The sequence below is a fragment of the Volvox carteri genome (genome assembly GCF_000143455.1).
Source record: "Volvox carteri f. nagariensis unplaced genomic scaffold VOLCAscaffold_33, whole genome shotgun sequence".
Taxonomy (NCBI): Eukaryota; Viridiplantae; Chlorophyta; class Chlorophyceae; order Chlamydomonadales; family Volvocaceae; genus Volvox; species Volvox carteri.
This window is the reverse complement of record NW_003307576.1, coordinates 365,635-390,754: the sequence shown is the minus strand read 5'-3', so window position 1 is coordinate 390,754 and position 25,120 is coordinate 365,635. Positions and strand designations below refer to the sequence as shown.

General features: G+C 52.7%; 5 protein-coding genes across 5 annotated transcripts in view; 3 read left to right on the top strand and 2 right to left on the bottom strand.

Moving 5' to 3' along the window:
- Window positions 1-6,953, bottom strand: part of VOLCADRAFT_105749 (uncharacterized protein) — a gene marked incomplete at both ends in the record, with an annotated part of 21,284 nt that extends 14,331 nt beyond the window's left edge. Inside the window, 10 exons of the mRNA XM_002952888.1 lie at window positions 104-223; window positions 343-390; window positions 852-953; window positions 1,460-1,579; window positions 2,108-2,254; window positions 3,003-3,017; window positions 3,060-3,173; window positions 3,512-3,658; window positions 4,195-4,538; window positions 6,878-6,953. Of these exons, the coding sequence (XP_002952934.1) occupies window positions 104-223; window positions 343-390; window positions 852-953; window positions 1,460-1,579; window positions 2,108-2,254; window positions 3,003-3,017; window positions 3,060-3,173; window positions 3,512-3,658; window positions 4,195-4,538; window positions 6,878-6,953 (1,233 nt within the window). The remainder of the gene's footprint in view (window positions 1-103; window positions 224-342; window positions 391-851; window positions 954-1,459; window positions 1,580-2,107; window positions 2,255-3,002; window positions 3,018-3,059; window positions 3,174-3,511; window positions 3,659-4,194; window positions 4,539-6,877) is intronic.
- A 770-nt stretch (window positions 6,954-7,723) lies between these two features.
- On the top strand, window positions 7,724-8,155 carry VOLCADRAFT_63186 (uncharacterized protein; the record flags this gene model as incomplete). Its single annotated transcript, XM_002952982.1, has 2 exons — window positions 7,724-7,790; window positions 7,917-8,155. 2 exons carry the CDS (start codon window positions 7,724-7,726, stop codon window positions 8,153-8,155), a joined length of 306 nt encoding a protein of 101 aa, XP_002953028.1.
- A 6,877-nt stretch (window positions 8,156-15,032) lies between these two features.
- VOLCADRAFT_121128 (uncharacterized protein) lies at window positions 15,033-16,286 on the top strand (the record flags this gene model as incomplete). Its single annotated transcript, XM_002952981.1, has 2 exons — window positions 15,033-15,331; window positions 16,041-16,286. Exons 1-2 carry the CDS (start codon window positions 15,143-15,145, stop codon window positions 16,284-16,286), a joined length of 435 nt encoding a protein of 144 aa, XP_002953027.1. The 5' UTR covers window positions 15,033-15,142.
- Window positions 16,287-18,315: 2,029 nt separating this feature from the next.
- VOLCADRAFT_105747 (uncharacterized protein) lies at window positions 18,316-21,941 on the bottom strand (the record flags this gene model as incomplete). Its single annotated transcript, XM_002952887.1, has 8 exons — window positions 18,316-18,396; window positions 18,626-18,757; window positions 19,275-19,508; window positions 19,947-20,030; window positions 20,518-20,630; window positions 21,083-21,167; window positions 21,674-21,730; window positions 21,813-21,941. The coding sequence occupies 8 exons, from the start codon at window positions 21,939-21,941 to the stop codon at window positions 18,316-18,318; spliced, it is 915 nt and encodes a 304-aa protein (XP_002952933.1).
- A 676-nt stretch (window positions 21,942-22,617) lies between these two features.
- The window catches only part of VOLCADRAFT_105746 (uncharacterized protein), a gene marked incomplete at its 5' end in the record, with an annotated part of 7,173 nt that continues 4,670 nt past the window's right edge, over window positions 22,618-25,120 (top strand). Inside the window, 4 exons of the mRNA XM_002952980.1 lie at window positions 22,618-22,664; window positions 22,987-23,122; window positions 24,245-24,303; window positions 24,764-24,905. Of these exons, the coding sequence (XP_002953026.1) occupies window positions 22,618-22,664; window positions 22,987-23,122; window positions 24,245-24,303; window positions 24,764-24,905 (384 nt within the window). The remainder of the gene's footprint in view (window positions 22,665-22,986; window positions 23,123-24,244; window positions 24,304-24,763; window positions 24,906-25,120) is intronic.

Genomic DNA, 25,120 nt, shown 5'->3' with positions numbered 1-25,120 from the left:
TTCGCACGCCACCCACACACACACACGCACCCACACACGCACGCCACCCACACACACACACGCACCCACACACGCACGCCACCCACACACGCACGCCACCCACCTGCATGAGCGAATCCACGAGCAGCTCCCCACTGACCCTCACGGTAAAGGTGTTGTCCTCCTCATCCGCCACATACTGGGCGGGGTTGTCCAACCATTCGGTAGCCTGGCTGGCGGTCATCTGAAAAGGGGGTCACGGGTCGCGGAAGGGCGATGTATGTATGTATGTATGTATTCATGTATGTATGTATATATGTATGTATGTATGTATGTATGTGGGGGGTGGGAAATGGGAATCACTTGATGTGAGAAGCAGCCGGTCATCTGCTGATACGCCCCGAGCACCAGCTGGCGGGTGGAAGGGAGGGTCATGAAAGGGGTGAAGGGGAAGGGGAAGGGGAAGGGGAAGGGGAAGGAAGGATGACGGAGCGGTTGAAGGGGAAGGCAACGGCACGGGGGAAGTCCAGTTTGGGGGAGAGGGGAACTCCTGGCTTTCCTCCTGGGGAAGCCATGAATTGCCCTGGACGAAGAACACATACACATACATACACACATACACCCCAAAAGGCACACGGGAAATGCATGCTTACACAATGCTGGTGACTACCGAGCTCGCATCGGTACAGTTGCTCGTGCACCCGCTTCGGTTCGTTCTCGGCAGCATGGGGAGGCTCAGATTAATCACACAGGATACACTTTTTCCCACACAACTTTCGATCCGCAAGGCGGGTTTGCGCCGAGTGATGATACCTCAATCATCCCCCCCAATCTTACTCCCCTCCCCACTAACGTGAAACCCGCACGAATACCTGCATGTACGACACCACCAGGTACGACATCTCGGGAAGCGCCGGACGGATGAGCTTGGCGTACTGGGGCAACCCGACTATTACCATCAGCAGCTCGAACAGCTGGACGTGTGGGGAGCAGGGGTGCGCATGTGGATGGCGATATGGCGGCGGTGGGGAGGGAAGGGGAAGCATTGCCAATTTCAAGAACTTAAAAGAGGTTGGAAGCGGTGCGTTACTCCTTGCCACTAACCAAAGTGGCAGCGAGGCACTGCGGCTCTATTGGGAAAGCTCCACAGGCTAAAAAGTAGCGCACACGGGCGTGTGTGTGTGTGTGTGTGTAGCGGAACAAAAGAATCTTCCTCTTTCCCCTCTCCTCCGAAACCACCACCACGGCGGATTCAAGATACGAATTCTCCACGAAATCCCCCTGTCACGCAAAACCACCACCACCACCACCGCCGCGCGCGTCCCTGGCAATCCTTCCTTCCTTCCCTCCTTTCCTTCGTAGGAGCCCCGGCCCCCTTCCCTCCGCGGCCCTTGCCTCCGAAACCACCATCACCATGATAAATCCACCCTCTGCCCCCTGCCACCCTGTAATGCCGCGGACCCGCCGCCCTGTTCCCCACCTGCGCCAGCAGCGACTCCAGGTCTAGGGAGTTTCCCTCGGAGTCCACCTCCGCGGGAAGCCCCTCCGCCGCCGCCTCTCCAGCTCGCCCGCCCTCAGATGGCTCCAGAACCAGGTGCATCTGCGTCAAGGTGCATAAAAGTACATACAATTATATATATTTTATGCACGTGCGCGCATGTGTGCACGTATATACATACATACATACATACATACATACGGTGCGCAATTTGTGTACATCAGGACAGACGCACAGCAGGCGGAAGGGGTAGGCGGGTGGGGCGGGGCGTTCTTCTGCAGGGAATGGGAGAACGGAAAATTGGAAAGCTGTACGAGATACGAAATTTTAAATGCTAAAGATGCGATTACGATTACGCCGGAAACGGGAAAGGACCGCCGTGGTTGAGAGCCGTGTTGCTCCAGCTTCACTTTGCCACTTCAAATATCTCCCTCTTTCAGTCCCTCTCCCTCCCTCTCGCCCGCCCTGCTCCACACTGTCCTCCATCTCCGAAAGAAAATATCGACCACCCCCAGACAGACCTCTCACCACCCCCATCCCCCCAGCAGCCACATCCCCACCCGCCTGTCAGGCCCTCTCGCTCCCTTCATCCCTGCCATCTTCATTCCTACTGGTACCCTACACCCTTACCTGGTACATCCCCACCGACCCCGTGAACATCCCCCAGCTGACTTGCATCACCAGCGCCATGTGCTGCTGCAACGGCTTACTGAAGTAGGAGATCAGCTGAGTGAGGGACTTGAGACACAGCATGCGGACGGCCCAGCCGGACGTGTCCTGTGAGGCGACAGGGAGGACAGGGGGGAAGGACGAACCACACACGTTTGAAGCTGCTGCCAGGGCAAGAGAGTAGGGGGGGCAGGGTTGGCAGAGGCAGGGCGGGTGGAGTTATTTACATACCAAGTCACGGAAGTAAGCGGCCAGCGAGAGACAGAGCGGGACAGCAGAAAGGAGTGGGATGGGTTGCGGTATCAGGGAGGGGGCGGGGGGCCGCGGGCGATGGGAATGGGGGGGAAATACACAGATACACAACTACAACGTTCGGCAACGCCCCAGAAAGAAAGTGCGAACCTCGGATACCGCATGCGGTGGCCGTGCAATTTGAACATGAAGACTGTCCACCACCACCAGCACCAGCACCACCACCCGCATTCGTGCTTGCCACACCCTCGCCATGCCACCTCATCCGTCTTAGGTTTCCCAGTGTTGCAGTGTACGGCAGTCCGTTGTGGCCCCCGATCGATGGCCCCCTACCACCCCACTAGGGTATATTCCCTCGAGGGGGGTTACTGGGGGCTCTCGCTGTGTAATACCTGTCACCACTACCTCATCCATGACCCTCCTCCTGCTCCACCCGGCACGTTTACCCCTTTCCCGCCCTCCACGTCGGCCATAGGTTTCCTTGACTTTGAATGTATTTCCCCTCTTCTCCCCCCCCCCAATCGCACACAGACACACGGGACGTTCTCCCAACCTTCTCCCCGTGACCCATCCCGTTTCTCAAGCTCCAGGGTTTTCCTCTCACCTGCACGTTCAGCGGCTGCGCCACCACCCCGCACAGCAGTGGGAGCCAGGGGCTCACCAGTGGCACCAGGAGGTCCCGAACCTTGGAGGAAACAGTCGAACACGAAATTATATACGCGATATGAATTCTGTTGTGCGTTAGGCGATTGTGCGTTAGGTGAGGATCAGGTTCCTGACGTGTGCGGGTGAGCACGGAGACAAAGGGTAAAATACGGCGCGCAAAAACAGGAAGCATGGAAAGCCGTAGCAGGCGCGCATCAGCTTTGTGGAAGTGCAGAGAAAGGGCGGAGAAAGGGGCGCTGAATACGCGTTTGTGGACAGACAAATAAAAGGACACTTTCATATTCTGTGCTCGGGGCTACCCGAAGGCGCCTACGATAACGACAGGATTGAAGCAACGGGCTGGGTGTGATGCAAGTGGGTGGTGGATGGGGTGTAGGCAAAAGGAGGAGACCAGGCCATCTCAAAGGTAAAAACCCGTTTTTGCGGAACCGCACCTCACTACCGTACCTGCCGCTGGTAAACTCCCCCCAGTACGGCGAGTGCCTTGATGACGTCATGAAAGATGGACAGGGCCGCTGACCTCAGGTCCTCTGGAGTACAGCCGCTGGTATCAGACACAACAGGGAGCAACTCGGGCAGCAGGGCGCGGGCCACCTGACAAAGGAAATGGTAAAGGAAAGGGATTTCAAGGTGGTGAAAGGGAAGGGGGAAGGGGGGGGTGAGGGCCGGAAAGGGGGGAAGGTGACGTCATTTGTGAAGCGCGGGTGGCAGGTTGAGGAGAAGATGGAGAGGGCCGCTGACCTCAGGTCCTCAGGAGTACAGCCGCTGGTATCAGACACAACAGGGAGCAACTCGGGCAGCAGGGCGCGGGCCACCTGACAAAGGAAATAGTAAAGGAAAAGGATTTCAAGGAGGTGAAAGGGAAGGGGGAAGGGGGGGGTGAGGGCCGGAAAGGGGGGAAGGTGACGTCATTTGTGAAGCGCGGGTGGCAGGTTGAGGAGAAGAGGCACAAGACGCAGGCTATAACGTTTAACTACATTTCTCTTGACTATCGGTACAGTCTTCGTTGGTATGTTACTTTTCAATTTTGAAGCTTTCATACAGAGGCGTTTGTAATTTGGATTACCCCTTAAAACGAATTGCAGTCTCAGCCCCTCCCTCTTTTTCTTCTTACAAAGGGTACCATTCACCTGGGGCAGCTGTTGCTCGTCGATATCATCACTGAGAAGGGACAGGCAGCGGATGGCACCATGGACCAACGGTGTGCTGCCAGCGCGCTGGGCATGGATAGCGCCGACCAAGTTCTCTACCAAGCCAGGCCAGCCGTCAGGGTCGGTCTTGGATATTGCAGCGATGCACATGGCCACAGCTGTTCGGACCTTAGAGCTTGCATCAGAAAGTCCTTGGGGGAGGACCGTCTGGATATGCGTCCGCTCATCGCGTGACAGCTCGGGCTCCTCATACTTGGGCGCCTCAGCAGACCAGTGCTTTTTAATGACCTGTTTCAATAGCACCGCTGCAAGCTGCCGGACTCCTACGTCGTTGTTTGTCAGCGCACCGTCGGTGGCGAGGGAGGCAAGCGTAGACGAAAATCCAGGGTGGTGGACGCCGCGCTCCAATTGCTGCTCTGCTGCCTTGCGTGTTTCTCCATCAACAGCATAAAGACAGCTTTGTAAGCAACGAATAATTTGCGCGACAGGTTCGCTTCCGCCGTCGATGGCCATTTTGAGTTACCGAAACGGGGGCCTAAAAGTTACAAAACATGCACATCTACACCACAAAGAGGGAATCCTGCAAACTGTGGTAAGATCGCAAGTGACACTGAGATTGAACACAGGCGGGGATCGCGTTGGCGGCAAAACTTCCACGTCGTACAGAAATCGTACCATTACAAAGAGCAAGCACACGATTGAACCTCTGGGTTTTTTCAATATAGGAAACATCCAATTTCATAGGCAGTGATTGGGATTGCTGCTGAGTGGAAGTCTATGGAAGTTTTCCTCTGAAAGGTCCGGGGACTTCTTGAGCAATAAGGCATTCCAACGATGAAGCCAACTTTCTCAAGCTGCTGTCCCGCTCCCAAATTCAGTGCGGTAAATCCAGTGCAGTCTCCTCAGAATCTCAGTTTTCGCCCGATCAGTTTTCGAAGTCTAACGGTTACAAGTTGCTCGTACAGCGACGGAATCGTTGACGCTCTGGCGGCAATGAGTGAATGAGTCGTGACCACTAGCTGGCTTTCGACGCTCAAACAGTGCAAAGGGAGCGCAACAGACATATGGAGAACATACGAGCACACGTCGCCTTGCTCTAAAACTCCGCCTTGGGCAGGCTACTGCTCGTTGGCTTTGCGGCCAGACATCGGCAAAAGGATTACTTTTAATTTCGGAACGGGTCCATTTCTATCATCAGATTCCGATCGTCGGGCGGCCCTTCGGGCCGCAGAGGAGCTTTCGTATGGGATGGACCATCAGTGTTTTTGTTTCCATTTTTGCCTCGTCAATTTTCCAGTCCGAACGGAGGAATAGGTTTTCAGTCGCGGGAATAAAGGTATTCCGAATCTGTAAGGCGCTGGGGGGGGGCTCCGGGCCCCCCAGACCCCCCCCCCGATGAGTTACAGTTCAGTTTGTACAAACGCCGGGTTTGGGAAATGTCGCAACACGCACACACCACAATCTCTCCAGAGAGCTGTCTCTTACCGGCTCCGGGCCAGGAAGCGGCGCGCACTTAAACGCTTTGACAGGAATTTGCACGGGCGACTGCTGTTTCCAAAGGCTTGCAGAGCCCAAGTAAACACAGACCGGTTAACCCCTACTCAAGCACTGATCAAACAAAGTTCGTTCACCGTCGTTCGTTTTGCATCACGTTGAAAATTAACAATACACGACGTTCCAGGTTGCAAAAGTCATGATGCCTAGCAGCAACGAACCCGAACCGCCAAATGCAACCTCTGCGGTTGGTTGCAGCCCCTGCTGTTGAAGCTGCACGCTAGTTTGCGGTTCATCATGCTGCTGGCGGCCTTCCACTATCTGCGGTCGGGGCGCCTTTGCGCCGCGGAGTGGAGGGGTTAGGAGTCTTAGCTGCAGCGCCGGGGTCGCTGCCACCGTCACCCTCGACATCCGTGTTTCCACCGGCCCACGATTGTCTCCATATGACGAAAACGTTGACGTTTGGCCCGCTCGCTGTTGACAACCGGAGTGGCGTCATTGTCGTCGGCTGGCTGCAGCGCTGCGTTCACATTGCCTACGGCCTCTACCCCGTCTTCATCACCGTCGCTAGTGGCTTCAGTGACGTTAGATTTCTGCTTTGGTGGCCTGCCACGCTTTGGGAGCTTCAGATCCGAATATTTCTCAGCGTTTTGGTCCGGTCAGAAACAGTCCTATTCCTCGTTGACTTTCGGGCGTGACCGTCCAAACAGTATCGATGGCATTGAAGTGCTATGATATGGTTAACATGTATGTCTCCTGTAAGATTATAGCGGCTTTGGCATGGACAGCACATTTTTGGGTGGAGGAATGAACTTGTACGGTCGGAACACAGCCTATACCTAATCTTCAAGATCACGGACAATTATTTGTGTGTGTGTGTGTGACTGTGTGACTGTGTGACTGTGTGACTGTGTGACTGTGTGACTGTGTGACTGTGTGACTGTGTGACTGTGTGACTGTGTGACTGTGTGACTGTGTGACTGTGTGACTGTGTGTGACATGGTCGTGGGTGCATTCCCCGTACCTGCTAACCACCCTAATACGAGCCGAGGGCTCAAGGGCTGCCAGATCGCCTATAAGCACCATCCTACCTCGCACTTCAGACAACGCAAGTGATGAAGGATACTAAAGACCAAAGAAACGATAGAGCTGCGGTGGGACCATATACGTTCCAGCATCCTTGCCAGACGTTCGGGTTCCCACTTCATAGCGTCCTTCATATGCTCGAAGCGTGGGAAATCCATATCAGATCCGAATCCGGAATGTATTCCGCGAAACAAAATCACTGGGGATGGCAGGCGAATGGTCCTCTATTTCTTCAAGCGGGTCCGCTTCGGGAACTCTATTTCTGTTTTCGGGAGTTTCGGTATGACCCGAAGTGCTTGCGGCTTTTGTGCGAGTATGCGTGCTCTCGGTCGCTGCACCAGGTCCGGCGACTTTATCCGTCGGGCTACGGGGGATTTGGTTGATGGGGCGTTACACTGTGGGCGGCTCGTCCCGAGAAAGGACGAGCACCGGGGGCCCTGACCGGGGGTGGAAACACAGGGCAGGGGCGGGCTCGCGGGTACGTGGCTGCGTGATGTATGCCCAATGGGGTCGATTGGTGAATGGGCTGTACGACAAGTACTTCAACGGGTCCCTTGCGAAGCTAATACAAGCCCGCCTTGGAAAGGGCAACTGATTGTGCAAGCTGTGAAAAGGCAGGGCCCAAATTTCCTGCGGCATCGGAGTTTAGAGATCCTCTGGATGGTAGGCAGTACGGTGCCTCAGGCAACGCGACAGAGGAAATGCGGCATCATACATTGTAGATAATGCAATGCGCGGACATGTTCGCATATAACCTGTCAGAAAATTAGTTCCTCCATCTTGCTTTCATCACGGCGGGTTAAATGCCATGACAGATAAAGTCGCCCAAGCCACAATATAAACCAACGTTTTCCGTCTAACATATAGTTATATATCTTTAGTATGCCGTGAACTCCGGGATAAGCTGCCTAGCCGCCGAGAGTAGACCATGTTTGCGTGTTCTTTGTGCGGTTTTGAGGCGCCTTTCAAGCACTTTGGGGCCAGCCTTCCGAGCGGTCCGGAGGTATCGGGCTCGGCATCAACGGGCGCTTGTAGAGTTGCGTGAGTCAAGGTCGCTGGGTCATACGTTTCCTTTGATTGTGCTTTCGGCTCCAAACGATTTCGTCCACCTGTTGTTTGAGTGTGCAGCTTTCTTGAGGAAGGATGGCTAGCCGTGGACCCTTTTTCCATCCAAGCTCGGCCTGTTTTCCTTGGCGCACCGTGTAGTGCCTGTGGGCGGGCGGTTTGCACAGCGGAAGCATGCTCGGTTTTCTACTCCAAGCGCTTCTGCAGGCCTTGTGCTAGGAGCAACGCGGAAGCTTTTCCAGCTGCAGTCCGTAAGGCAGCTCCTAACGTCTTTGCTGCTAGCCAGCAGCAGTAATAGCATTCGTCACAGAGCACGTATGAAAGCCCCTGTCTAAGGCGACTTTCGTCAGGCGAATAAAACTCGATCTCCTGCCTCTGTCTCTGCTTTAAATGTGGGCTAATGGTTCCTTTGCACTTCATGTACTAGTATGCCAAGCGCTTGCCAAGAGCCAACGCCAACTTTCTGTGAGCAAGGCTGCTGGCCAGCTATGGACAAAAGGCTGTGCACTATGTAGGATTTCCGAGAGTATGGACACTTTAGAAACTTTTTCCGTGGAAAACGACGAGAGGGGAAAAGCAGGCGCTTAGAGAGCAGTGAGCATGCCACCCGGGACATGACCACCGGCATATCCTTTCCGGCCAACTAACGCTAGCATAGGAAGCATGTTGGTAAAAGAGCTACATCGGTGAACATGGTATACACGGCCAAGATGTCCGAACGCACATAAACTGCACAGGTCAAACATAGGATTGAAGACAGCCACAGAAACCAAATCCAAAAATCTGAAGTGACAGACTGCGGACACTCAACCCGTCGTCACCTATCCGACCGCTGAACCAGCGGGCCCCCTCACAAGTGACCGGTTGTGCACATACATTGCGTGCAGGGTTGCCTCAGTCCGCAGCTTGCACTCAAGATATGTCGCGGGCTTCCGTGGAAGAGCGCATGCGTGCAGCTCGCTTAGCCTGGCGACGCCCGCATAGATTGCGTCAACACATGCGCTTAGGCATAGTTCGAAGTTTTATATTATAACCTGGATGTGGATTGTTTACGGCAGACGTAAAGCCATTGCAAAACCACGTTTGTAACTGAGGGTGCATTTCCAGTGCGGATGAAGGCCAGGAATTAGCGTGAATCCCTGTGCAGAGGAAACCCCCCGGGATCAAGCAGGATTAGCCGGGGATATAGGAATTCCTCAGGACACCGTGTTCTCTATACTCAGAGGATTAGCAGGAGTTAGCAAGAGATTAGGAAAGAACATGATGTCCATGTATTTGCCTGGCAACTTGTGACAAAAAAGTTATTACCTGGCTCCACCCATGTAGTAACTTTGCGTAGCAGGATTAGCATTCCTGGCGTCAGGCATCAGGGCGATGGATTCAGGGCGATGGCTTGGATCAACTTCGCCTCGCACTTTTTGATACAGGGCAATCGATGACGTACAACAAAGGTCACACTTGGCAAGAGAACATAAGCCTGCCAACTGGGATTGACCCAGAATTCCTTTAATGGACAAAAGGAATAGAATTCTGTGGCGATGAGCTTAAACAATCAGTGTTGGAAAATATAGGTGGCGCCGTAATGCTCACCCTCTGATCCACATAAAGCCTTGAGGAATCATAAGTCATGATCGGATGACGGCTCAGTAGCTTAAGTACTCAGTCTATTGCTGACACAGCAAGCCGACGTATGGATAGGGGGGAAGCCCTTGACCAAATCTCTTGCCGTTTCGGACACAGGGACCATATAGGCTTAAAGTCAATGAAAAATTCTGGAACAAACCGGTGGTTTTCTTGTTGTAATCGAGGGCTGCGGCTTTACAGAAAGAGGCGGTAATTGGAATGGAGTGGGAGTCGTACACGTCGGAGCCCTTGCACGTGCCGCGGCACAAGGAATGCGAATCGGCAAATCGGCAAATCGGTTTCTACGGCTGCGGGAGGGCATATTTTCGGTCAATAAACCTATAAAATTTAGCTTTGTTACGTTCGTTGTATGAACGTTGGTAAGATATTGTACGGCTTTGGTGGTGTTTGGTGGAGGTCCGCGGTGTGGGGGGCTCGCAGGTGTGGGGGGCTGACCAGGTTCTCGCGATGTTGGAAAAGGGCTATCCGGCTAACGAGGCACCGCGGTCATGCTATTTCGATGTGGCTATACGAGACCGCATGGTCAAGCTCCAAATCTTTTTCATGAAACAATTGGTAGGGACTTCTGTACCACCCCTCCAGCTTCTGTTTATGGAGCTAGGTCAGATGCCGCTACAGCTGCACTGGGCTGAATCCGTATTTCGCTTCTGGAATAGTTTGGTGGAGGACACTAGTAGCGTATACCACAGCGCCTTTCGTCAGGAAATTCGTTTGGCGTTAGTAACGAATTTACAGTTTGATGGTTGGGGATCCAAAGTCATTCGTATCCTTAACCACTTAGAGCATGACTGGGGTGAGGAGGCAGTCGGGGGAGGCATTGATATGAGGGTTAGACGTTACTCGGCTTGCAAGCTTGATGTCGAGGCGCTGATGGACACCCTTAGGACACGTGTCAACGACGACTGGGCAAATGATAGGCTGGCTGTGGACCCTAGAGTTTTCGTTACGGACGGTAGGAAGCCCGGCGTGAAGATGGGCCGCCATAAGCACTGGATGGGGCCACCGAAGCCGTACGCGGGTTATATCCCCCCGGCGCATCATCGTGCCCTAATCCGCTTTCGTTTGTGTGTCTCTGACCTGGCGGTTAACAGTGAGAGCAACAGGGCTAGGGAGCACCGCGTGTGCGCTGTGTGTCGTAGTAATGGTGCTATTGAGGATGAGAAACACTTCTTGGTAGAATGTCCGGCGATTATGTCTGCGCGTCAGAAGCTCTGGGACCTCGGTGTGCCCGTCAATGCGAACATCCGTGATATCATGCAAGTGGATGATCAGCGTGGTCTTGCAAAGGCTATTTTTGAGATGTTTCGCTCCCGGCATGAGCACCTAACTACCTAACTTTCTCGGCGGTAACAGGCAATTGTGTTTCAGAGTCAAATTGACGCTGTTCTTTCCCATAAACACCCGTTTTCTTCTTGCGTAAAACTTTCCTTTTTTGTTGTTTGTTGTGTTTGCTTCGTTTACTTTTTTCTCTTTTTTCTTTTCCCTATCGACGGCGCTGTCAAAGCGGTTCATGAGCCTCCGGGTTCGTTTGGGCCGTACGAGCTCGCTGAAGCTTGTAACATCCATCCATCCATCCAGTCCATTTCCTGGCCATCGGGACGAGACCAACAGACTGGATCACCAGTTCAGCAGACCATCCTCGTTTGCCGCGGAGCTTTGCTCGTGGGTCCGTGATAGTGTCCTTGGCAGTTTACGTACTGTTTTACGGCAGGTCGCGTGGGCTGGTGAGAATTTTAACAATTAAGGGATAGGACTTATAATCCTCATCATCGAAATATTCGCTTCAGGGCCGGGAGTAAATGATTATGCCATGCATAGTGAGTTCTGGTAGAGATGCATGTTACCAGAGAGCCAACCAACCAACCAACCAACAAACGAACGCAGTCGAACGCCGAATCGGAGTTCCCCACATGCAATTGTCTTCTGCAATCACACATAATGAATATTTAATGCAACGTGTATTCGCGTCTTGTCATGAATGCATCAAAAGACGCACGCGATACGTCATATCTGTAAAAAGACGCACGCTACTGGGAGAATGCCGCACATAGGGAGCTTTCGATATACACGTCCGCGTCGTTGAAAATGTGACGCTGGCATTAAGCCTGTATGGTCCCTGTGTCCGAAACGGCAAGAGATTGGGTCAAAGGCTTCCCGCGTATCCATACTTCGGCTTGCTGTGTCAGCAATAGACTGAGTACTTAAGCTACTGAGACGTCATCCGATCATGACTTATGATTCCTCAAGGCTTTATGTAAATCAGAGGGTGAGCATTGCGATGCCACCTATATTTTCCAACACTTAATGTCCTAGCTTATCGCCACAGCATTCTATTACTTTTATCCATTAAAGGAATTCTGGGTCATTCCCAGCTGGCAGGTTTGTGTTCTCTTGCCAAGTGTGACCTTTGTTGTACGTCATCGATCGCCCTGTATCAAAAAGTGCGAGGCGAAGCGGATCTAGGCCATCGCCCTGCATCGCAAGCCACATCTAACTTTAATTTCTAGGTAATTCCATATGTATGACCTCAAGTAATTAATATCTGTTTTAGTTTGCCCAAAAGGTGCTGTTTTAATGTCAGGCCTATCAAGACCCGCGAGCGGGGTCTCCGCTTTGCGCGGAGTTGCCGGGAATAACTTGGTGCGCAGTCAAACTATGCCTACGCAACCTAAACCTGAAATAGAGCTGTCGGTTAGGAGGGTTGTAGGCCCTAGTGAGCACGGCTTTGGCGGCGCCATGGCTGCGCGGGGTCACGTCGGCACACTGGAGAACGGGTTGCCATGGGTCGAGGATGACATTATCAAGGAGGAGCTGGCGAATCATATCGAGCTGGCTCGTCGCAAGAATGGAGCGCACGCCTCCCCATACCCATACGTGGATATGGGCGGCCAGGGGTTCCCGGACACACGCCGGCCCTTTACTGGCATGGCGGTAGGTCTGGTCGGGCTATGTAATGACATAGACAGCATTGGCGGTCACCAATATGCTTAAATGTGTGTTTTGGTACAGACGCGGCAAACCCTGCAGCAACGGTCTGGCGGGTTCTCCAACGGGTACCTCAACCCTTATGGGTATGGTGTCCCGGGGACCTGGAGCGATAACGCCTCTGTGCTGCACATGCTTGCTACGGAGGTGCATCAGGTGACACACTGCCCACATTAGGTGTTTGTTCCTTATTTGGCTGTGCGTAGGGGTCTATAAGCGCTGGTGGTGGTTCGGTTGATCAGTAGGTTTTTATTACCCGCAATATGCAACATGTGTTACCACCACCTGGTGTCGTGCACACACACTTTGTGTCACCACTGTTGCCTCGAGACCATTCACACTTTCCACTTACCCTCTGTCCTCATTCGCCCCATTCGCCTCTTTTCACTGTCTTTTCTGCTGGCCCCAGGGAGCGCAACACCGTGTTATTTTTGAAGACGGTGGTGATTATGGTGACAAGCCGGATGAGGCCTCTGATGATGGCGATGTGGCATCAGAAGACGAGGACGTGATGCCCCAGAAGGGCAAGGGTGGCAAGGCAACCACGGGGAAGGACAAGGGGTCCAAGCGCAAGCTGGCAGAGGTGGATGAGACCATGGGGGAGCTCACAACCAAGAAGCGGCGGCCAAACTGGACGGTCAACGAAAATTTGTTGCTGGTGCACGGCAAGAAGGAGTCTGAGACATGGTGCAAGGGAGTCGCCAGGGACAAGAAGCCGAGCAAGGATCAGCAAGTCGCTAAGCTTCACTCAATCGCAGGTAAGCTTATCAGGTATCACCTTCACTGGGGATGAGCTTACATGATTGATGTTTCACTTTTGCTGTGTGCCGGCTTCCCATTTGGGTTTATAACCTTAGGGTTCACCCCTGTCTTATCTGTAACCCTAGCTTAAGGTTTGAGGGGGTGGGTGCTTTTCCTGCAGGTGACCTGACCACTGGGCGGCTTCGCCAGTCAATGGGGAAGGCGGGTGGGACAGGCATGGAGTTTGTCACGGCGCTGCAGGACATGTCATCTAAAAAGGACAGGGCCTTGCAGAACATGGGCATGAGCCTTTCTGACTTGGCATCAGGGATGCGGTCCATGTCTGAATCCCTGTCACGCATTGCCAGCGTTTTTGGGCAAGAAAACCAGCAGGAAGCCTCGCTTGCAGCTGCCAAGGCTCGCGACCAGCAGGTGGCGACCTACAAGCAGGAAATCGAGATAATAAAGTTGCTGAAGGAGACAGGTGCTATCTCGGAGGTGGAGGCTCAGCAGCAGCTCCGCAAGATTGCAACAGCTTTGCTGCAGCCTGAGCCAGTCATGGTGCCGGTGGCTGAGGGGGCGGGTGTTTTGCATGACAAGGAGGTTCCAGGCCAAACAGTGGCGGGTGGGCAATGACGGGTGCGCAATGCCGGTGGTGCTAAGTGCTGCTAAGGAGGACTGACGGGATTGAAGTGTTGCACCGGTACAGGGCTTAGGGGGGTTTGAGACTGCAGGCAGGGTGATGGGGCTCATTTTGGGTGAGAGGCGCATGACTGAAGAAGGTGCATGGCTGGAGGAGATGATGTAAGAGTGAAGATGGGGTGGAGGGTTGTTGAACCAGTGTCTGGGTTCCATCGATACTTCCAACATATCCCACCATACCCAGCGCAGTAAATTCAGATTGAATAGAGGCGAAGGTAGTTGCCCTAGGAAACTTCTCCAGAACTGGTGAAGCACCTTACAAGCAGTTCCTGCAAACACTCCTGCAGACATATGTTCGATGGTAGGGAAACTCACTTGGTTTGCGAGTTTGCACAGCGCAATGGCAACTTTGCGCTCGGGCGTAAGGGACTCGTCCCTGAAGTTGGATGCCGTGCCAGCAAGGCGGCTCCCTTATTCATTCTGTGTAAGACAGCTATTCGCTTAAAAATTGCTCCAACTGTTGGGGCAGTCGTCCATCCGCCCCCGCAAAAGCATATATTTCTTTAATACCTTGGGGCTCGTCAAATATTACGTAAATAATATGCTCAGAAGGAGCTTAAAAGACGAGCGTGTCAGCCGGAAGTTATCCTCAAACTTGTTATCAGGCCAGTAATCAACCATGAAGTTGTTCCACAGGTCCATAGGGCGCGGCTGCACGTAAAATGGCGATGCGATCAGGCGGTAACTGTGTGGGTTGATAAAATTCCGGGCATATATGGCTACCCTATAGCTCATATGTGCAAGAATACAAGCATATATCCCCGCCTGGGCCATGAGAGTGCGCTTCCTGTCCATAATTAATACTCATACAATGCCTAATGCCCAAACTAATACAGAACTTCAGAATGTTACCTTAAAATTGCATAAAATGCAATCCACCGCCCATTGTACAGCCTTAATCCCCGCGCTAATCCCAGGAATAGCCGGGGGTTAGCCACGGATTAGCCACGGATTGGCGGGACCTTAATCGCTGGCCTTAATCCGCACTGGAAATACACCTTGAAATGCACATGCAATTTTGGTGAACCTTAGTACGAATGTACGGCTCCCCGGAGAAAAGCCCTAAATCCATTGGCATTTCTAAAAGTGCTGGTTAAGGTTTCATAGACAACAATTTTGACGCACGCTACTTGACAAACGTTCTTCCAGAGTATTGACGGCCCACAGGAGCCATCCAATCACGCCATCTCGGAAGTCTTTCTTGATTGAAATGACGCAGACTGCGGGTTGTGTTGCGGCTACGGCCGGGGTGGCGTTTACGACGATCCTTCTGCATCATGCTTCAGACATGAGCGCAGCACCAGAGGCTGCCACCAAATTCTTTCAGCACTTCATGGCGAAAAACCGCCCGGCCATTGTTGCGGTTGCTGCTGTCGGAACCATCGCCTCCTTAGTCCAGGTGTGTTAAACTAAGTTATCTTGCCGTGAGGTGGTGCTTTTATGGCAATCTTTGTGTTCCGACCAGAGGTCGGCAAACCCTGAATAACTGTCGCTGGTACTTGTGCCAGGGTCGAATAACTGTATGGAAATGTTTTTTGGTAAAAGCCGAGGAAAGAGTGTCTGCGGGCCGGTGTACCAAACTTACTACGTTACACCATCGCTGTTAAAGCCACAGTTGTCTTGTTGCGCTCAATTCCGGAGAAGTTTGTTCATCAAGTCCGTCACTTAACTGCTCAAATGTAAAATGGAAGGTTTGGTAACCTAATGATGAAGTTCATAGCTTCAAAACTGCGCAAACCTGCGGGGAATTTCTGCACCCTGCCGTACGGCTGCCGTACCGGCGATGAAGAATAGAATTGAATTTCTGCAACGGGTACAACGGAAGGACCCGCTGTACCAGCGCCATTTGCCGACCCCTGGTTCCGACTCCGAAGTCATCGAGGTCGGAGACGACCCAACTTGGGAAGCCACCTGGCGCTTAAAATTAAAAGGAGAATAGGACACGTCTTGCATCTTCGTGTGCGTTTTTACCTCGACGTGTGTACGGCGTCGGGTCGTTAGCTTGTACAAACCAACGTGCTTATGCCAATTAATGAAATCTCCTTAGCGGTTTGCATTAGGCCACTTACAAGCCCTATTTCCCTTCCTTTGCCTCTTTAACTCCGCAGAGTGCCAAAACCCCGCATAGCAGGGGCCTATGGCTCCTTTCCGGTGCTTTGCTCGCAAGTTTCTTCCCCTACTCCGGTCTGGTTGTCAAACCTCATGCTGAAGTTGTTCTCAAGGCGGCCGAGGATGGCCAACCAGCAGACACAAAGGCGCTGAAGGCGATTTCCATGCATACGCTCATCCGCGCGGCGATTGTTGGCACTGCAACAGGTATCGCCGTTTACGCCTTGAGTCACAAGGGCAAGTAATGGATGGGGGCGTGCGATTTAATAATGTAATCGCCTCCACTTTCCAATCCCTGCGTGATGTATAGCGTGCGGCTTGGCGTTGTCAGACGACGTCTGAGATCCGCTGTACAGTATGGTCAACGGACTGGTTGGCGCACCAACCGTCTGCTTGCATGAAAGCGTGTCGTCGTTGTTTTTAGACATCATGCACCTCATCGTCACTTTGCGCAAAAAGCAACGCACCGATGAAGGCCATGATCTAGGTCTATCGAGCGGAATGGGAATGTAAAACAGACTTTGGGTTCTGTCCAGACTTTGTGTGCGAAGCGGATGGACTTTGGATGGAGCCGATGGCCCGTTTTACCTGGTTTTATGTGGTTACACTTCAGTATACTTAACATTATTTAGGGGCTGCAATGCCCAAACCTGAGAACTTTTGATTCAAGCTTTTCCGACCTTTTAAATCTTTTGATTCCAAGCGTGCTTAGGGCCTGTTCAGGCCCCGATGGGCCCTGGCAAGTTCTCTTGCATCCACACAGCCGCCGCCGTCTCCTGAAGGGCATCCCCAACACCTGCTTGGAGTTGGGAGTATCATTCCGTAAGGAGAGACACTTGGAGAGGACCCAGAGTTCTTAGCGGAACGGTAAAGAGGGAAACACAGCGGCCGCAAGGTTAATAAGCCAACGGGACTCAGCAACTCAGCTTTTGAGACCATCCGTATCCATCCCCGTCAACGAAACGAATACCGCAGGTCCTTTCTCCTTCCCCCCCACTCCCCTCCGCCATTCCACTGAAAAGCAACTGAGTCAAACAACTATAGCCTAATCTACCGAATGACAAGGAAGGTTTGCACCAGTTGACCGCAGGTGACGGCGTGAGAGAGACGTACAACTCCAACGAGAATCACTCACAAATACACCACCGAGCTGCTGCAAGCTGAATCTTGCTGGATGCGAGAAACCGAACTGTACTATTGCGCACGACCTACACATCTGCCATTATCGCAGTAAAATTTGCTCGCGCCCACACGTGGCCATCATCAGTTCCGTACTCACGGTAGGCAGGTTGCGAAGGTTTCGCTGCGGGAGACACCGCGCACTTTATAACTGGAGTCGCGCTCTCGGCGCCTTCACAAACCGCGCTTTCTAGAACACACGCACAATTCCTTGAGAAACAGGACACGTAACCGCTAGGACCCTCTGCTAATAATGCCACACAGAGACTTGCTTTCCAAGCAAGGAAATAGGAACGCAGTGGCGTGGCAGCAAAACACTAATATCACCCGAAACCCGCCAGGCAGGAGAACTGCCAGCTACCATAAAACCCCTTCACTGCGGCGATCCGCTCACTAACATCGAAAGGTGTACAGAGCCGGCAGCGGCTCAGATAAAGGCACCAATTTCGGAGACGGATTCAATTGATGGTTGTATCAAACGTGTACTACGGTACTAGCACATAACACAAACAGTCGCAATTCAGTTCAGCGTGTCCAAGTGTTATTCATTGAACCAGTAGAGCATTCCGACGAGGGAAGGAAACCGTCTGGCGCTAAAACAAAGTTATATAAACTACAGCAGGCACTAAGCAACGATGTCCAGAGCGCCCTACTAACGTTCAATGAGGGGTGGCGAATAGTTGGCGAACAGTTTATATGCTCATAATGACGTGTGTACTTATGTCTTTACAACAGACCGTGAGTCCAAATAAGGATGGTTGCCAAGCAAACACTTTAATACTCCTCCACATGATGCCGTACACCGTGCGTACGCATGCGGCGGCATCACGGCACATCGTCGTTGGCCGCGCCAGTAGTGGTAACGATGCTGCTTCGCACCGCGAGCAACGCCGACACAGACGCCGTTTTAGACTTTTCAATATTGCCCAGAAATTAAAAAAATTCGCCTTCGCCAAGAACGTTTTGACTCCAAAACGTCCCGTCCAGAATATGGCGCCTGATTATGATCAAAGAATTTTCGGAGGAAGATACCTTAAAACGGTATCCAAGCCGCACAGCTCCAACAATCCTTGCAGACACCTCGGGGGCTTTTTTTTACAAGAAGTAGGGATGAATGGCCGCCGGGAAATTGAGCATCAGCACCTCGCGTACGTTCCCGGAGGCCTTATCCCCCACCTGTGGGCAACAGACAAGTGAAGACATATGTCAGCTCGAGGAGTCAACGGCCCCCCACGGGCCGAAGAACCGGTTAGCTGGCTAGCTACCTAGCTATTATCATAGCTGGATGACTGCCTGGTGGATCCTATACTGCTACCGCTGTTGCTACTGCACTTCGTTGGGGTGCGGGAGCTTTCGTCGTTTTCGTCGTCGCCGTGCCCTCCAGCGTCACGTCCTGCCAACTCACCTGCGCCACAATGCTCGCCTCGAAGATTCCGTCGCGCTCCACCAGGCTGCGAAAGCTCTTCATGCCGCCCCCCACACCGAAGTAGTACCGCTTAGAGGCGATCAGCGCCACTCCGTGAGGCGGCTGCAGCAACTGCGGAGCACACACGGAGATACACACACACACATGGACAGACAGACAGACAGACAGACGTCCGCGGGAGGGAGCTTAGGCGGTCTTTCCGTTTGGGCTGGGCAGCAGCCCCTGGCCAGTGTCAGGCCCGGTCAGATACCGACAGACAGACAGACAGAGCAGACACACAATCAGACACATACAGGCCAGCATCGCGGAGTAAGAAGCAGCAAGGTTATACATACAAGGGAAGCCAGATGGACACCTCAACATTACGCGCACAATGCACAGCGGCCATCATACCCCGAGCCTTGATACAACCACCACCAGGGAGCACCACCACGTTTCGGCACGCACGTGCCACGGTCATTACTTCCATCCCGCGGCTCAGGTCATCAAAACGCATACATACATACATATACACACATACATACACACATACATATACACACATACATACACACATACATATACACACATACATACACACATACATACACACATACATACATACACACATACATACACACATACATACTTGTTTAATGCACTCCAGCAACCGTTCCTGTGCGGGTACACTGTAGATGGTTTCGGAGGACAGGATCAGGTCGTAGTGGCCGCCGTAGCCCTTACTGGTCAGGTGCTCGCCCACAAGCCGCCAGTCACCGGAGAAGTACCTCGCAGAGGGCCGGGATCGCGACCTGGGCAGCCGCTCCATGTTGGAGATGACGTTGGGGATGGTAAGCCGCCGTATAACCTCCTGGTTGTAGTCCTGTACGGCAAATGTACGGGATAAGGAACAGAACATGCCGAGGTGTGGCGTGCCAGGAAACGCCGGGCGCGGATTTAATTCTAACAAGAGTCCTGTCCTGCCTTGTCCTGTGTCGTGTTTCAAAGGCTCGCTGTACGGTCTGGCTATCCGGCTATCCCTAACGGCTCCCAATGGCCCAAGTGGGTTCTTCAACAGCAGTTAAACGGAAAGGATAACTACTGCGTCATTGGGGAAAGACGAACCACGTGAACGAGTGAAGCTGCTGCCAGGGCAAGAGTGTACCAGACGTATAGACGTATGGGTCATTGGAGGTGATGGATTGCTGAATTTGCTGCTGCGCATCCGCAGGCTTCACACCCTGCAGCTTTCACACCCAGCAAGGACACCATGCGTGGGTCTGTTAATGCGCGGGAGCATGTCGCCTCACAGCTCACTCGCCTGGAAGTGCACTTCCGCGCCGCACATGAGCGCTAGGACGCCGGGCAGTCCGTGTCCACAGCCGAGCTCCAACACCTTTTTGCCCTGTGTGATATACGGCCGTGGTGGGCGGGCCAGGGAGGATTAAGGCCAGGAACGAAGCAGGAAAGGAATAAGAACGAAGAGGCAAGAAACGATTATGATACGGTAGTATTGGGAAGTCGATACGACATTGATGCGAAGTACGTATGAAGTACGAATGTGATACGATGGTACGGGCTAAGGGATACGGACGTGGCCGGCTACGAGAGGCATTTAGGCGAGTGAGGTGAGAGAAAGGTGGAGAGGAGGGGAGAGGTGAGGAGGGGGGGAGAGAGAGGGGAGAGAGAGGTGGAGAGAGAGGGAACGAGGTGGAGAGAGAGGGCGAGAGCAAAATCGAGAGAGGAAAGAGGAAAGGACACGTAGGCCCCAACCTTCAACCCAAACCCGCTGCAGGCCCCAGTGCTACCTGGAGGATCCCTCCTCTCGGGCCTGGCTCCGTCTCGCCAGCTCGGCTGCCCCCCCTCCCCACCTACTGATGCCCCTCCCGCACCTGCAACTCCGAGGCGAGCTCCGGATCCGAGAGTACTCGCTCCGGAACCACGTGGTATCGTTGGAGCAGCATCTTGCAGAGATCTAGGGAGCACTCCCAGAGCTTGAAGCCGCCTGGCCGGCAAAGCACACACACAGACATACACAGGCCGAGACACACGCACCGTGAAGGAAGACAAGATTTAGAAACATGGACGACGTTAGAAACATGGATGACGGGATATCGGCCGTGTGACCGCTTGGGTAAGGTCTGCCGTTCCTTACAATGGGTGTAAGGGGCACGGTTCACGAGCTCAGTCCGCGCAGCTACAACTAACCCTGGAGCGCAGGAGCCCCGGGACTGTGTTTCAGCGACCCAAATCGAAGACATCATTTTTCCCCTTTGCAACAAATCTTTGCTCGCTTTTTGCTTTAAAATTTTCTATTGTGTTGGGTTTCTCGTACCATCATCCGAACAAGCAGTAAAGAAGTGAGAAGAAGATGTGGGTGGGTTATCCCCAGACTGGCCGAGAACCTTCAGGGGTCTGCGACGCGACGCATACCTAACATAACTAACCCTAACCAACCTTCATACTTTCCGGGCACCAGGTCGCTGGACGCTACTCGCTTATCGGAAAGGATGTTGGCAGCTTCGTCACTGCTGATGATGCCCTGATGCGTTGCGGCCAACACATGATGAAAATGCGGAGTGGGAAATTTAAGCTTTAGTGCGTTTGTGTAAGTATGCAAGTAGGAGAAATGGCGTGCGGCGTTCAGTATGTTAAGACTCGAGTAGACGCATTATAAGGTAATTTAATTCCTGACACAGCATGCCCATGCCATGCACATACCGTGTGCCGTACCAATCTTACTGCCTGTTGATGGGCCGGCGCCGATAACGGGGCTTTATATGAAAATCTTTAGCAAGCTGAAACCCAGTTCCCGCTAATGGACATCGTTGGATTATCAAGTCAAGCAAAGCATCAGCTGTCGGGTCTGGCCAAGTTTTAGACTGTTAGCTGTTAATTACCCTTGGATACAGGATAGCCTCCCCTTGATTTTATAGACCACAAACGTAGACGATGCGAAGATACCCATGCGGAATGACTATAAGCATGCGGACAACGTTGGATGCGCTGGCAAGGGTTGGGGTTCGAATAGGGGGTTCACAAGCGCACCTTCACAAGCGCCAAGCTCTCCGCAATGGATACCTCCTCCGTGTAGAATGCGACGCCCTAACAAGCGGTTGCTGCAGCTTGGTGTCAAGCCAAACGAGCTAGATTCCCAACGATCTAAGGCTCATGGCTTTCATCTCACCGGCTGCGGTCGATGAACAAGCTCAGCTGCTGGTTCATTATATTCAGGAGCTCCCTGCTCCTCCTGTATTTTGTCTGACTCTTCCTTTCCAAAGTTGAACCGAAAAGCAGGTTCGGCGCCGTCTGCCATGGTTAATGAGGTATAGCCTGAACTATGGTTAACGTGTTACAACCTGAAATTTATTATTGCTCCTCGTTTATTTTTCAGTCATAGCTGTCGTGGTACTGAGTCGTGGGGAGTTCGGCGCAACCCTCGGCAAACCCGTGTAGTTATAGGCGGAATAAGTTTTTAGGCCATGTCGGGTGCTACAATCTTTAGAACAACAAGGCATGTCGAACTACTAGCCTCGATTTAGGCATGCGATTGTGGCAATGGAATTAAAAGCGACGCCGTACACCAAAAATGAAAAAACAACCTCCTCACGACGTTATACTTATGAGTACTGTTCCACTTGAATCGCGGCGCAGGTACCTTGAGGCTTCGCTAGACATCAGGAGAACCTATGCATGTTGCATCTCGTATTGTCATCTCAAAAGCCTTCGCGATATTAAAACTTGTCGCGACGTCATTTTGTGTGCATCCAATGATATATCGACCTGGCCTAAGATCATTTGGTCAGGCCCGCTTCAGTCTTCCGAAATTTCCACACCACCCGTACCTTGCTTCAACTTGTGGCAGCTTTGACACTTTTGGACAACTCTATAGGAACTCAGTTTGGCATTCCAATCATACGTGCCCTGGTGCGCCCAACTTGAAAGTTTTACGTTCCACTCCTCCCACAACCACAACCTCAACCACCGCCACTATGTCAACGACGGCTTCAGGCGCAGCTTCCGACTCAATTACATACCTGTAAGTCTACATCGGAGTCGATACACATGACAGTTAAACATATAGCCATCAGCAATGCAACCCACATAGCGCGTCGTAAGCGCCGGAACCATCTAATGAGCTTTCGCTTGCCTGCAGCGTGGAAAGACTCTTGTGTACACCCCGTCCTAAGACAATTTTTCTCGAACAAAATCCTTTCTGAACCTGTGCGCAACCATTTGCTGGGCTGGTTCCCTTTTGCTTGCGCATTTCCCGCGGATGCAACTCACTTCTCAAGCTTTGCTGCGCCACGACGAGACGGCTAAACCCCTTCTTCTGTTCCTCTGTATGTTGCGTCCTGTAGGAGCCAGGCTGATGCCATCGCCGTTGACCAAGAGCTCATGGGCCCGGTGCTGGGCTTCAGCGTTGACCAGCTGATGGAGCTTGCCGGTCTGAGCGTGGCCTGCGCCCTGGCCGCAGAGTACCCCCCTGACGTTTCGGTGGGTGACCCCGGTGCGTCCTCTTGGAGAATACTGCCGGGGAATGGCGCAGCTTTGAATGCTGGGTAAACGATTTTTAGTTACGTCGACTTTCGCCAACGGTTCTTCCATGGCCCTCACGGCTTTGACGGAACCCCCGCACTTATGCGGGCACTGTAACTGTATAAACTGCAACTGTTTGAACTATAACTGTAGAAAATGTAACTGTAGAAAATGTAACTGGTTGTGGCTAGTGCTGCTGTTGTTGCTAATGATGATGATTTTCCAGCAGATGCTGCAACTGCCGTCCGTGCCGCCGGGGTTCAGCACCAGTAACACAGCAGTAACACAACCCCGCACGACCGCCGGCCGCTGCTGTCTGTAACCCGACTTCGGACTGTAACCTGACTGCGCTGTTTGAGCCCCCCTTGGCTGCTACCTTGTTGTCCCGCGTTTCCTTTCTTTCGCCCGTTTTGAACTCTTGCGAATTTACGCATATGCCATCCGCGGCCAGACGACGGCATCAGGACCGGATGACGGGTCCGGCGGCGGCGGAAGCGGAGGCGGCAGCCAGCAGTTGCGGCGGCGGCGCCGAGTGCTGGTTCTAGCCGGTCCTGGTAACAACGGCGGAGACGGTCTTGTAGCGGCGAGACACCTTCACCATTTCGGATACGACGTCCAGGTCATTGGCTTCGGCATAATTATACTAATAATAGTAGTTACTTTTTTATTGTTTTTATTTATTATTATTATTGATTTTTGTTTAACTATTTATCCTTACTGTTGTTGTGTACTTTCCCTTTTTTATTAATATATATGCACTAGTACTCGACGGCGATGTATGCAGTCATGAATTGACCCGATGTGTCCTGCTGTGTCGCGGCAAAAGAGCGAACAGAGTGCAGGAGTTCAACTCTCTCGTCATGCCACACTTATACGACGTATTGGGCGTCAGTCGGCCGTGGGGCAAAGATTCGGCGGAGCGGGAGCTTCGTGTCCACACACGCATTGTATTGTTATTGATCACCCAAGCAGGGATGGCATCTTTGCATCATGTATGTCTTTGGCCATGAATTCAGATCCAAAGGATATTCATCCGTCCCTCGGGAATCGGTTTAAAATTCCAAAACTCCAAACCTCCAGGTGTGCTACCCCAAGCCAACCGATAAACCGTTGTACAACGGCCTCATAAAGCAAATCAGGTGAGGGCAGACTGTGTGTTACTATTAATTGTGGCTTGTCGTCCGCAACGCCGTACGGTTTTACTGTCGTATAAAAGCTCGTATGTGTATAAGCTCAACGCGGTTGCTGTGAACACTTACAAGCTAGGAGCATTCCAACAGTGGTTTGTTGACGACGACGTGCCCTTCGTGGACCACCAAACAGATAGTCGCCCTGCTCATCGCTCACTTCCAACCTGAATTCTCTCCGTCTGTATCCGCACTACTCCGTTTCCGCTCTTACCCAACAAATTTCCGGTTCGACCAAGTCCATGCAAGCATTCCTGCCGCAGTGTCAAATTGTTGTAGTGCTAAACTATCTCTCGACAACATTTTTCCGTGGCATTTGTTGTCCGAGGACTGTTTTGCTCCCACCTGGGTTCGATCCCGAGACCCGATCCTTTTTCATACATTTTCCTGCGCCTCGTTCACTCGCCTGCAGCTCTCTGGGCATCCCTCTGGTGAGCTGGACGGACCTGCAGGCTGCTGGGCCGCTGTCTAGCCTGGCAGATGTGGTGGTGGATGCACTGTTCGGCTTCAGCTTCTCGGGGCAGCCGCGGCCGCCTTTTGATGCGATACTCCAGGTATGATTCGGACAACGGGGGGCGACGGGGACGTGGCGGTAGCACGACAGCGATGATAGCTGCCGCCCGCGGCATCGCGGCCAGGAGCAGCCGCAGTACCATAGTTGCGGTAAGCGGCGGCACCTGCGGTATAGTACGACAGGCCATGGGGTGCCGAATGGATCAGAAAGGGGCAGAGCTTCTTCGGGTAAGGGCGCAGAGAGCTCCCCGTCTGG